This window comes from Otolemur garnettii, unplaced genomic scaffold, assembly GCF_000181295.1.
Source record: "Otolemur garnettii isolate 467f Iridium unplaced genomic scaffold, OtoGar3 scaffold00022, whole genome shotgun sequence".
Classification (NCBI taxonomy): Eukaryota; Metazoa; Chordata; class Mammalia; order Primates; family Galagidae; genus Otolemur; species Otolemur garnettii.
In genome coordinates this window covers 18,189,999-18,203,567 of record NW_003852417.1, presented here as the reverse complement: position 1 = coordinate 18,203,567, position 13,569 = coordinate 18,189,999, and the positions used below count along the sequence as shown (strand labels likewise).

Genomic DNA, 13,569 nt, shown 5'->3' with positions numbered 1-13,569 from the left:
AGGGGTATGAGTTGAGATCAGAGGAAGCTAAATTGTGTAGGACCTAGCAGACCATTAGAAGGACACTGTTTTTATATACAATTTGAAATATTTTCAAACTAGTTAACATAGCCTTCATGTCCTTTTCTTAGTTATTGTGTTAAGTAAACAGCTATGATTTAATAAAAATAAAATATATACAAGTGACAAAAAAAAAAAAAAAAAAGAAGGACACTGGCTGATACTCTAAGATAAGGAGTGACAAAATCCGATCTGTGTTGCCTAGCCACTGGGTTGACAACGGACTAGAGGGCAATAAGGGTGGAAATGGGGAGACCACCTAGGAGGCCACTGCAATAATCGAGAAGGCAGGTGATGGTGGTTTGGACAAGGGTTACACCAATATTTAATGATAACTTGGGAGACTGAGGTCGGAGGATCACTTGAGCTCAGGAGTTTGAGACCATCCTGAGCAAGAGCAAGAACCTGTCTCTACTAAAAAAATAGCCGAGCATAGCGGTGGGCTCCTGTCATCCTAATTACTCAGGAGGCTGAGGCAAGAGGATCACTTGAGACCAAGAGTTTCAGGTTGCTGTAAGCTATGACACCATGGCACTCTAAGGGGACAGAGAGAGTCTCTGTCTCAAAAGAAAAAAAAAAGATTTAATAACAGTTTATATGTGGGGTGAAAGAAGAGGAGTCCAGGATAACCCTAAGGTTCCTGGCCTGAGCAAATGGAAGGATAGAATCACCATGTTCTGATATGGGAGGACTGCGGAAAGAGGTTTGGGATGGGGTGACAATCAGGAGCTCAGTTTTGGACTTACAGAGCTTGATATACCTGTCTATTAGACTTTAGAGACAATATGTTTGTTTGTTTGTTTGTTTGTTTTTGAGACAGAGCCTCAAGCTGTCCCCCTGGGTAGAGTGCCATGGCATCACAGCTCACAGCAACCTCCAGCTCTTGGGGTTAGGCAGTTCTCTTGCCTTAGCCTCCCAAGTAGCTGGGACCACAGGCGCATGCCACAGTGCCTGGCTATTTTTTGTTGCAGTTTGGTGGGGGCCGGGTTTGAACCTGCCACCCTTAGTATATGGGGCTGGTGCCCTATTCACTGAGCCACAGGTGCCGCCCTAGAGACAATATGTTAAACTGACATTTGGGTCCTTAAGTTTTGAGTCCAGGTTAGATATCTGGGAGTCAGCACCATATAAATGCCATTTAAAAAAAATCCTTTTTAGTAGAAAATTTCAAACATTGTACAAATAAAGAGAGTAGTACCATGATTCCCCATGTATCAAACATCCATTCAACAACCATTACTATTGTTACTTGATAGTATTTAAAGGCTGGAGAGTGGATGATATGTCCATGGGAGTGACTGTGGAAAGGTAAGAGTAAAAGTGACCAGTCCTGGGCTAACCCAGCACAAAGAGATTGAGGAGGTGGGGAGGAATCAGCAAAGAGCATTGAAAATAAGAAGTTAGTGAAGCAGAAGGAAAACTAGATTGTGGTACAGTGGGAGCCAAATGAAGAAAGAAATAATTCCCAAGTAACAGTTTGAGTGCAGTATAAGTGCTAACAAAGAAAATACAGTACATGATGAGCTCATGTGACATGAGAACTAACCTAGTGTGGGGGACAGGGAAGTCCTCCTCTCTCATCCTCTCTATCACCAGCTAACATCCTACCTCCTCCATCCTGCTTCCACTCTCACAACTAGCTCCTCCTTTCTGGGATGGCTTAATTGAGGACTATGTGCCAGTCACTTGTGGGGCACTAGAGCCACAGTATGAGAAAGACACAATTCCTGCCTTCAGGGAGCTTTCATCTTAGTGAGGAGACAGAGCAGCTAAGGATTTCAATACAGTGTGGTGAGTCCTCTGATCAGGTGAGTCCTCTGATCAGATGAGCACAGTGAGCCTTGAGAGAACCAAGGAAGGGCACATACCCAGTCTGGGAGAAGTCAGGCAAAGCTTTCTGGAGGTGACATGTGAGCAGAGAATGGAGTAGAAGATGGACCTTAGGTTGCCTCTGCCCATGCTCTTCAACTTGGCTTGGACCACTCAAGAGTTAACTCTTGCACACATGCTTAGATTACAAATCTTGCCTGAGATCTCTATCCCAGTTTGTTTATTTTAAGACAGAGTCTCACTCTGTGGCCCAGGCTAGAGTGCCATGGCATCAGAGCTTACAGCAACCTCAAACTCTTGGGCTTAAGCAATCCTCTTGCCTCAGCCACCCAAGTAGCTGGGACTACAGACCTCTGTTATGAGATCCTGATAGTTTTTCTATTTTTAGTTCTTACTCAGGCTGGTTTCAAACCCCTCAGCTCAAGTGATCCACCAGCATTGGGCTCCCAGAGAGTGAGGATTACAGGTGTGAGCCACTGCACCTGGCCCCTAGCCCAGTTTAAACTCTGATCTCTGCTGGACGTTGCTCTTCTTTCCCATTATAGACTTTTAGCCTGAGTCCCTCTGCAGAGCTCTTCTGGCCTGTTCTGCCAGAGGCCCTCTGGAAGCTGGCACTGACCTATTCTCCTGGGATATCCAGTGCTTTCTGCCTCAGTCATGCCTGTGAGGCTAAGAGCAACTTAATGACTCACCTTGGAGATTGAGACCTGAGGCGGAACCAGACAGGCAGTAACAGCATGTGGATTAATCGGTAGGAAAGGACTGCAGAACAGAAATCTGTTGCAGTAAAGTTAAAGCCAAGAGGGAAGGAAACATGTCTATCTTGTTCACCAATTCCCAGGTAGACTGGCAGGCTGCATGGCAGGGAATAAATGCTGAGTAAATGCTGAATGAATCGTTCTTATAAGGCTATGAGTTCCATACAGGCCACTAGCTGACCTTCCAACTCCTGAGTAATTTTCCTAGCTCCCACCCAGGTGCAGCATGACTTCCAGCCTGGCATTCTCCAGGATCCTTTGCTAAGATCTTCATAAGGCCACCTGATGGCTCTTTGAGGAACAGGTGCAAGCATCCTGTTTCGCTGCCAAGCTTTCTTTTACACAAATTTCCAATTGAAGATTGGTATTCCCACTGCCAGGGCCTCGGCTTCTGGAGGCGGCACGTTCCTCTGGGGTCAGCTCCAACTGCCTTTCTTTCCCTTCTCCACCTGCTGGCTTCCGCCGGGCGGCGAGTTAGGCACGTGCCAGCGGCTGCGCCCCCTCCTGGGCACTCAGGACTGCTGTCGGTGCGGGCTGCCCAGGAAGGGAAATCCCGGAGGAAGCCATTGTTGTTATGTCTCCTGTTGTCGTCATCCACTGAGCCTGCCAAGAAGCCCGTTCCCCGCATAGGGCACCGTGGTTTCTCCCTGTTCTCCAGCTCACCCACCCCAGCCGCTTCAGTCCAGACTGATGCATCTGAGCCTTGGAGTGCGCGGTGACCCCTCCGCACCCCAGTTCCAGGGTTCTCAGAATTGGGGAAAGCCCTAAGACGGGTGAGGAACTTAGAAAACCGACGGCACCAGGGCAGGAAGTTTTCGGGGGTCCAGGTGTAGCCGGGCAGGGACGTGTGTTCCACCCTGGCTCTGACCCGGGCCAAGGAGGTGACCTTGGCCGGTGGCTTCCCCTCTCGCCGTCTCACTTTGCCCCCCTGTGACCTGAAAAAGGAGCTGAGGTCCTTCTAGTTCTGCGCCTCTAGGGAAGGTTGGAGGGTGAAAGCCTCCCTTCGCTCCGTCACCCAGTCTCCCCCTTGCCGGCTTGGTCTTTGGACCGGGCCTCCGGCCGGGGGTGGGCAGGCACCAAGGAAAGGCTGGCGGCAGCCAGGAGTGTGGTGTGGGTGGAGGCGCAGCGCAGCGGGCGAAAGCAGACCCTTGAATACTCCTGCACCGCGCAGTACGATGTCTGTGCACACGCCGCCCGCAAACCTTGGCACGAGCCTCCCTTGCCAGCCCGCCGCCCAGCTTGCCTAATCCATTTAAGCCTCACCTCCTCCGCGAAGCTCTCCCGGTTAACTCCATCTCTTCCAATCATTCTATCTGGCATGCGTACCAGCTTTATTTTTTTGTTTTGTTTTGTAAGTGCACACGCGATCTCATTGTTTGGAATAACAATGTCGAGGGCTGGTGTGTAGCTCCAGAACCCTCTGTTCAGCACGCCCAGTATGTTCTGAAGGATACGGTTGATGGGTTTCTAGCCTGGGCTCAATAACCACTCCCACCCTCCATGCTTCCCCATCCCTGCTTACTCTCTCCCCTCCTCCTACGGACCCTCCTCTTCACAGACTGTCATAGCTTAGAGTGCACAATCTAGTTCCCACCCCCTTTTCATTCTACAGTGGCGGCAGGTGCCAGGGGCTCCAGTATATGGAGCTGTTGAAGCTTCGACTCAGGCTCAACCACCGACTTTCTATAAGTCTTTCCTTTCCCTGGGTTTTAGAGTCCTCAAAATGAGGCAAAATGAGGCAATGCCCGGGAAGGTGCTACAGGTATGGAAGTTAGGCATCACTAGCTAACAAGCTGAGCCTCAGACTCCCTCCTTAAAGAGTGGCTTGTGACCCCAGAGAGATGGCACGGACTCCACTGGGTGCCCCCGCCTGTGAGAGCACCGTGACCTACACTCTCTTCAATCGTTAGTGTGGCGTCCTGACTCCGTGACGGAAAGAGGATGGGGTTCCAGACCGAGCCCTTTGTTCACGCCCTGCACACTTCTTCCTTTGGGACTCAGTTTACTTATCAAAAAAACAGGGATAATAATAAGTTGAAGAAAAGCAGGAAGCTTTTTGTTACCCAATGTTTCTGTATAAAAATAAATGATCATTAGCAGTACAGTGCTTGGCAGCAGATTTTGCTCGAGAATTCCGACCCCAGATCCTTCACAGAAGAGTTTCTGGCTGGAGTCCCTGGAGTTCTCCCGGACATATCACTGCTCACCACACATTCTTTCTGGTTCTCTAGAGACAGGTAATGGGTCCGCACCTGTTTTTGCCTCCTCAGGGGGCTGGGGGCAGAGGTAGCGGGTGGCAGGCGATGCCCCGGCATAGGCGACCAAAAGATGACGTACCTTGGGAGAAGTTTGGTCTGTAGGTCCTGGGGCCTGGAGCCGTGAGTGGGACTTGGTTGGGGGCGGGGCTATTTCACCTAGTGGGCGGGGCTATGGAGACGAGGGATTCTCTGGAACCCCGGTGGCTGGGCGCTCCCGCTTCCCCCACCAGGCTCTGGCGTCGGGAAATGGGGCTTTGGCTATGGGGGTAGGGGCGGGGCTTAGGTGTGGGAGAGAGGCCGGGGAGCCTGGAGGCGGGGCTTGGGGAGCTCGCCCCACGCGGGGCGGGGCTCCAGCAGCCGCGGGATCTGCAGTTCGGACTCCACGCGCCACAGTCGCTGCAGTTCCCTCCACTCTGGTGGTCCCGTGTCCCTGCAGGGAGTCCGGGGGTCGGCGGGCCACTAAGACTTGGTGCAGGGCCGGCCCCGCCTGTCCCTCCCTCGGCCAGGCCTAGACGGTCGGGGCAGCGGGGACATGGAGCCCTCTCCCGCCCCTGGGGGCTCGGAGACCACTCGTCTGGTGAGCTCCCGGGACCGCGGCAGCACTGGCGGCAGCTTGCGTTTGAAGAGGTAGGACAGACCTTGGCTGACGCTCGGCCCGAGGGTGCCACATTCCTACCCTCTGTCCATTTCGTTGTTTCCCTCGGCTCCGCTACGACTGTCTCTGTCGCGCCCGACTTCATCCCCTCAGGCCACACAGAGCTCCCTGACCCCAGCTAGCCCGCCCCGCCAGCCCCGACCCCAGCCCCTCTACATCCTGCTACGCCCCCCACAACCCTCCGGCAACCTTATTTTCTCCGGGTCCAGCGAAGCGGTTCCCGGCGTCCCATCCCTCCAGACCCCTCCCCCGCCCCCACCGCGTCTGACTTCCCGGGAGTGTCGCTCCGTCGGGCCGCGGCCGCTCTGGGCCCCCACCCCCAGATATCCGCATTGCTCGGAGCCCAGGAGGAACACCTTGTCGCCCCAGCTTCGGAGCCCCATCTGCAGGCCCTGGGTCCTTTCCCTCCGCGCATCCGGGCTCAGGGTACCCCTTCCAGCCACGGCCAGCTGCGGGCACCTGGCCGGAACATGGGCCTGGGCTTAGCAGAGGGTTTTCCAGGCCCCTGGAGGGCGGGCAGCCGCCAGGAAGCTAAGGGGGCCGGGAAACGAGGGGGCGGCAAGGAAGGAGCAGGTGCGATCTGGGCGGCGGGGGTATTCCCGGCTCCGCACAGACGGGGCCGGGGGTGGTGAGGTGTGAAATAAGGCTCGCTGAACGGCCGGGACAGCGGGCCGGGGGCGGCCGGAGAACCGCCTCCGCGCCCCGCCGGCCTCCTGCGCCCTGCCCCTCGGAGCGCTGGCCATTTTGTCTGTTGGCTGACCGTCCGTTTGTCTCCAGAATTTAGCAGGGTCTCTGGCTTTTTCTCTTCCCCCATGCCTCCCAATCTTTCTGTATCTCTTCCAGCCCTCTCCCCTTTGTCTCTGATGTGGTGCTTCCGTGTGTTTCTCGCCCTTTCGTAGGTAGGGCCTTAAACCTGGGTGGGTGGGGAAGTGGGTGAGCAGAAGGGAGTAGTGACCCCTTCCTGCAGGGGACTGCAGACCCGGCAGCCGTGGGGGCTCCAGCCGTGACCCTGGCATCTCTTCACATCTCCTTTGATTTTGCTTCAGCCTCTTTTCTCCTGGCTATGTCACCCCTCTTCCCCATTCAATATTTGTTTTTTGTTGGGGGTTTCAGAGGGCCTGGGAGAGGAACCAGCCTTTCCTCCTCTCTAAGCAGAATGTAGTCACCCCACATACACACACCCCCACACACCAACAATGAGGCTTCTTCAGTGCCCAATTTATGCAGAACAAAAGGCAGCAAGCAGCCTGTTGATGGGTGGCTACCTTGGTGACTGGCGTGCTATGCTTCAGGGCCAGGGGAAGCATTTTGCCCACTACTCCAGCCATGGTTTGCTCTTTAGGCCCGCATCTTCTACTCCTAGCCCATCTTCATTCTCATATGACCATTAGTCACCAAATCCTGCAGTATTTTCTAAAAGAGGCACTTCCCAGCCTACCTGCTACTCCTCTAAAACTCTGTGCTGGGAGGTTCTGGCCTGGTCTGTTTTAGACCCCTTCATCTCATCTCATCTCACCTTCCCTCACCTTCCCTCATCACCTCTTCTCCCTTCCCCTCCCCTCCTCTCCTTTCCTCTCTTCTTCCCACCAACAAGGTCATCTCAGGGCTCAGGAAATATTTCTTCAAGCAATCAATGTATTTCCCTGTATGTTCTTTTGAGCCCGTCACTTTCTTCCTCACCCCTTTCCCTGGTACCTCACATTTAAAACTCCATGCTGCAAACCTTGTCCTTCCTTGTCATTTCCCATGTCTGGTGCACTATTCTCCACCTAGGTCTCATCTCCTTAAACATGTTGTCCTCTGTGAAGTTCTCCTTACCCTCTGTGAGTGGGTGCTCACTCCCCTGTGCCCCAACGTCTTTTGTTTGGAACCTTTCCAACACCAGCCTGTCCTTGCGTAGTAAGTCATTTGTTTCACATCTGCCTCTCCCACTAGGCTGGGCTTCGTTATATGTACACTGCCTGGCACACCTCATTGAATGAGTGAGAGGATGGGTTCAAAAGCTACTTATCTCCCCATCTCCTCTGGAAACACACCCAGAACCACACATACCCGATTCTTAATCTTGGATGGGGCTTTTGAAATTCAAGAAATTAATCTATCTACAAGCACTTGAATTTTCCCTACATGCACCAAATATCCCCCACAATCTCCCTCAAACCTCAATTCACCCACTTGGCAGAGCTTTCTTCGCCAGAAGGCCCCAGACATCCCTCCCCACTCTGCTGCTGTGTTCATGCTTCTATCTGGAGCCATTGTTTTCACTCATGGGTATTCTTGTCACACCTCTATGAGTATTTCTAGTACTGTATTTTCTTTTTATGTCCTTTATTCTTTGGAAGATCTGTCCTTGGTGGGGTTCAGGTTGGCTAGTAGTGGGAGTGAGAAATGGCCCAGAATGGACCTAAAACTCAATTCAGCCTGAGCTCTCCGGGTGAGGCCCCCAGCCCCATTCATTTGTCAGGGGAGGCTTATGGCACTATGCAGTTAGGGTGGCTTCTGCTGGGTGCCTTGGATCAGACTGAGGTCCATTTAATGTGTGGCTGACTCCAAATTCAGTACCCCTACCTCTACCATCCCTAGCCTTAGCAGGCTGTACCCCTACCTCTCCATGACAACCTCAGCTCTGGAATCTAGCCCTCAGCTCTCTGTGCCTGGAATCTCAGACTTTTTGCATCCCAACATTCCACTCCCTTCTTAAAGGGCCATATTTCGGCTGTCTGTTTAGAGAAGGAGGGGCAGGATCTGGGAGTAGGAGCATAGGAGGGAGGCACACTGAGGCTAGGATCACGTGCTGAGTCCAGCTCAACACTCATACCAGCCTCTAATCGTACTGCCCTTTGCCTTGAATGTTACTTCATTTTCATCAAAATCCTTCCTGTTCTTTAAGACCTTTCTCCTCTAGTTGTTTCCTTGATTTCCTCTTTAGGATTAAACTGTTCATCCCTCTACCCTCAAAGCCCCAGTAGCACCTCAACTGCTCTAATGGCAATGCCGCCTTGTGCTCTGCATCACAATACACATTTGTCTTGTTCATCTGGGGCTCCTGGAGTTGGAAAGGCTGTCCTGCTCATTTTGTATTCCTCATAGTAACCAGCATAATACATTGATTTGGTTGGGGGCTGTTTGGCCTCCATATATCCTTTCCCTTGCTGAACCTTGTATTTCTAACTGATTTAATAAATATTAGACTAGATTGTTTGTAAGGTGCTTTCTAGCTGTGAAATCCTATGGCTCTGTGTATGGAAGGGGGAGGGAGCCTGGGGTCTGAACTGTTCATTTGGCCTCCATTTCTCACATGGCCCTCTATCCATAAGGCTCCTTCCTGGGTATGACCAGGCCTTGAGATGGAGCGAGAGATGGGCCATGTCTGACGAGGCCAGCCTGGGCCATAGAGGACCTAGGGTGAGCAGGCCAGCCTGTGGGCCAGGGTCAGGCTGAACTGTGTTGCTTGCCTCAGTCTCTTCACAGAGGCCCCAGAGCCCCTCCCCGAGGAGTCCAAACCTGTGGCAATGCCTTCCCACCACTGCCACAGGGACCCTCTGCCACAGCAGGGCCTTACCCCTGAGAGGCTGCAGGCGCGGAGGCAGCTGTATGCCGCCTGTGCTGTGTGCTTCGTCTTCATGGCCGGGGAGGTGGTTGGTAAGTTGGAGACCATCCCCCTGATACTGCCTAGGCCACTCTCCACTCAGAGTCCCAGGGATGTTCCAGGGTGGAAATGCAGAGAAGATGGGGATGGCTGGGATAGTGGGGAGCTGGTGCCCAGGACTCAGGAAGTGGGCATGGGTGAGGGACAAAGCACCAAGGAGAATTTGGGCTGAGGTCCAGGGCCCACAGGCTGACTTCTAGGCGTTAACGGAGCAATAAAAAACCTTATTTTCTTGTTATTAAATATATATATATATATATATATATATATATCATTGTAAGCTGGACTTGATGATGCATGACTGTAATCCCAGCTGCTCGGGAGGCTGAGTTAGGAAGAAACCAGAAGTTTCAGCCTGGGTAAAATAGCAAGACCCTATCTCAGAAAAAGAAAAGAAAAGAAAATGGCATTGTAGAAAAACTAGAAAACCTGTAATCCTATCATCCAAGACAACCCCAATTCACATTTTGGTGTATATCCCCCAATTTATTTTCCATGCCCATATGCTCACACTACCTGATATTTTCTAAACGGAACCTGCACTGTACATCATTTTGCCCTGGCAGGCGGGTATTTGGCACACAGCCTGGCTATTATGACCGATGCAGCCCACTTGCTGGCAGACGTGGGCAGCATGATGGGCAGCCTCTTTTCCCTTTGGCTCTCTACACGTCCAGCCACCCGCACCATGACCTTTGGCTGGCACCGCTCAGGTAAGGCCCCTGCATGACCAGTGGCCCTCCAGTCTTGCCAGATGGCATCTCACAGGGTCCCCAGCAGGTCTCTGACGGCTTGTCTCCCCCTGCAGAGACTCTGGGGGCTCTGGCGTCTGTGGTCTCCCTCTGGATGGTCACTGGCATCCTCCTGTACCTGGCCTTCATCCGCCTGCTGCACAGTGACTACCACATCGAGGGGGGTGCCATGCTGCTGACCGCCAGCATCGCAGTCTGTGCCAATCTGCTGTACGTTCCAGTGTGGAGCAGGCACCATGTAGGGCTCAAAGTAGGGGTCTTCCTCCAGGATGGGAGAGCTGCTCTCCCCTCCCCATAAGACACAAATGTGCAGACACAGTTTTCAACTGTCTGCCCAGAGCATGCCTGGGAAGGGCCTAGGATAAAGCCTAAACTTTAGAGTCAACAGACATTTGTTAAGGGCCTACTGTGTACTAGCCATTCTGATGGGGACTTTTATCAATATTGTCTTATTTAAAACTCACAGCCATCCCTGAAATAGGTACTAGTACTCCTAGTTTAATGTTAATGAAATGGATCCCGACAAGTGACCAGATGTGACTTGCCCAAGCTACATAGCTATTTAGATAGCAAGGCCAGGATCTGAATTCACATCTCTGGCACCAAGTCCAGTTTTCTCTCCCTCAGCCTTCATTCCCTTTCTCTCTCTGACAATGCTGTTTATTTCCTGAGGCTAGGAATGTAGGTGGAGAAAGGGCTACTGGGGAGATGGGAGGAGGAGGCATGGACATAGTGGCAGAGGAGGCCTGGGGTAGGCTGCCTGGCCTGAGCTGCTCTGCTTCCCCCTCAGAATGGCCTTTGTGCTGCATCAGGCCGGCCCCCCCCACAGCCACGGGTCTACAGGGGCAGAGTATGCACCGCTAGAGGAGGGGCCTGGGGAGCCCTTGCCCCTGGGGAACACCAGTGTCCGAGCAGCCTTTGTACACGTGCTAGGGGACCTCCTGCAGAGCCTTGGGGTGTTGGCTGCCTCCATCCTCATCTACTTCAAGGTACTAGTCAATACTGGCCTACCTCAGCTTTCTTCTTCCAACTCCACACCCCAGTCCCCTCCTTCCCAGGACCCTCAGCCTCCTCCTCTCCTTCCCTCCAGTTCCTATTTCCCAGATCCCCTGGACTCTCCCAGCCTTGCATCATGTTCCCTTTCCCCTCTGCAGGGACCTCAGGGGCCTCTCAGGTCCTATTTATCAGGATGTCCCTAGATCTTTCTATGAAAGGTCCCTGGTTGCTGGGCTCAGGAGTCTCTTTCTCTATAGCCTCAGTACAAGGCGGCTGACCCCATTAGCACCTTCCTCTTCTCCATCTGTGCCCTTGGATCCACAGCGCCGACCCTCCGGGACGTTCTTCGAATCCTCATGGAAGGTGAATCAGACACTACTGCCCCTGACCCTGGGGCCCTCTCTGACCTTGAAGAGCACTGGGCCACCTCTCTTTTCTGAAGAGAGTGGGGAGTATGCCCAGATGGGAGGATTTGAGCATAGGATGAATCGTGGGGGTTAACAGGGTGAGTGGGCATAGTATTGGGGAGGTGGAAGCTAGGGGGCTGCCCCTGCTGGAAGCATCCCTGATAGTAACACATAGCTGGGGTGCTCATTGCAGGTACCCCCCGCAATGTGGGATTTGAACCTGTGCGTGATACATTGCTGTCAGTGCCAGGAGTTCGGGCAACCCATGAACTGCACCTTTGGGCCCTCACGCTCACTTACCATGTTGCCTCTGCACACCTGGCCATTGGTGAGTCTGCACTGGCCCCGGCCATTTACTTCCTGCATATGTACTCTCTACCCCCATCAGGGATAGTGGCTTGAATTACCGTATTGTTTCAGTCTTTCTTTCTTTCTTTCTTTTCTTTTCTTTTCTTTTTTTTTTTTTTTTGAGACAGAGTCTCACTATGTCACCCTGGGTAGAGTGCCATGGCATCACAGCTCATAGCAACCTCAAACTTGGGCTTAAGCGATTCTCTTGCCTCAGCCTCCCAAGTAGCTGGGATTACAGGTGCCTGCCACAACGCCCGACTATTTTTTGTTGCTGTTGTCATTATTGTTTAACTGGCCCAGACCAGGGTTGAACCTGCCACCCTTGGTGTATATGGCTGGCACTGTAACCACTGTGCTACAGGCACCGAGCCGTTTCAGTCTTTCTTGATCTTTGTCTGTCTCTGTTTTTATCTCTGGCTCTCTCACTTTCTCTCTCTCTCACACACACATACACACAGGTGCGGGTATGTTACATATTAGAGACAAGGAACTCTGGGCATGGTATTCTGGGAAGAGTTTCACCCTCTCCAAAATAACACAGGGAACCAGCAACCCTTTAAAAGATTACTAGTACCTACAGGTCTAGTGACAGGAGCACAGTTAGATAAATTATGGCACCTCCACTCTGGGATATCACATAACTATTAAATATGATGATTATGAAGAATGTATGGCAACTAGGAAAAATGTTTATGGCATAATGCTGAGAGAAAAAAGCTGAATATAAAATTACATCTACATTATGATTCAACTATTAAAAATATATATGGTGACTCATGAGCTGACAAAGGATTTTTGAGTTTCTTCCAGATGCAAGAAGCAATCAGAGACATGCAATTTGGATGCCAAAAATATTATACTTTGTGGGATATTTGATGGTAACTCTAGAGGGACAATGGGACAGAATATTTAACATCTGGATTGTCCTGGAAATCGAGTGATATGGCTGCTGAAATATTGATACTCAAAGACAGGAGAGAAAAGAAGACTAGGAACAGTTTAGTGTGTTAGCATGGTCGATTAAGGGGGGTGAATCTCTCCAACGTTTTCTTTGACTATTCATACAGTAGAGAAAGAAAAGCAAGCTCCCCATTTACCCATGGCTTTAATGCTGTGCAGCCCTCAGCCCCTTCATGCATTCTTATCTCAGCCCCTGCCTGTTCCTGACTCCCTAGGGACTGATGCTGCTTCTTATCACTCTCCCACAGACTCCACTGCTGACCCTGAAGCCGTCCTGGCTGAAGCCTCATCCCGGCTCTACTCCCGGTTTGGATTCTCCAGCTGCACCCTGCAGGTTGAGCAGTACCAGCCAGAGATGGCCCAGTGCCTACACTGCCGGGAGCCCCCTCAAGCCTGAGTCATAGCCCTGCCTTCACCCCACTGCCAGGCCCAGGATCAGCCCTGGACTCTGAGTACCTGCTTCACTGATCATGGAGAAGTGACAGTGCTGGGTCCATACCCCTTCCTCGCCTCCTCTTTCCACTTGCCACACTCCCCAGCCCCCGCCCCAGTGGGCAAGACCAAAGTGTGGCAGGGAGTGTGGTGGAAATCAGGCTGAACAGATGTGACCAGCTCAGGGGCAGGGACTCCCAGACCTCAGTGCAGTGGGTGGGTGAGGGTGGTGGGTGTGTGTATGTGAAAGCCTGTGGTCTCTGCTCCCCACGGTCTGAGGAGCTGTGAGCCCCTTTCCGTGCAGTCCATTCATTTGTGTGGCAGGCTGGCTGCTGGCTGGGGGCATCTGCCTGTCTGTGTGCTGTCGTGTGCCTATGCCTGGGGGAGGTCAGCAGGGGTCCCCTTCCCACTTGGCTCTTGCTCTGTCTATGCAGAGGCCCCAATGCCCGCACTTTGTCTGT

The 13,569-nt window shown here is 52.3% G+C and overlaps 1 protein-coding gene across 1 annotated transcript; it reads left to right on the top strand.

Moving 5' to 3' along the window:
- The first annotated feature begins 5,297 nt into the window (after positions 1 to 5,297).
- On the top strand, positions 5,298 to 13,073 carry SLC30A3 (solute carrier family 30 member 3). The gene is made up of 8 exons (XM_003787471.2): positions 5,298 to 5,533; positions 9,022 to 9,203; positions 9,777 to 9,923; positions 10,019 to 10,172; positions 10,753 to 10,951; positions 11,216 to 11,321; positions 11,559 to 11,693; positions 12,925 to 13,073. Exons 1-8 carry the CDS (start codon positions 5,439 to 5,441, stop codon positions 13,071 to 13,073), a joined length of 1,167 nt encoding a protein of 388 aa, XP_003787519.1. The 5' UTR covers positions 5,298 to 5,438.
- Positions 13,074 to 13,569: the final 496 nt, after the last annotated feature.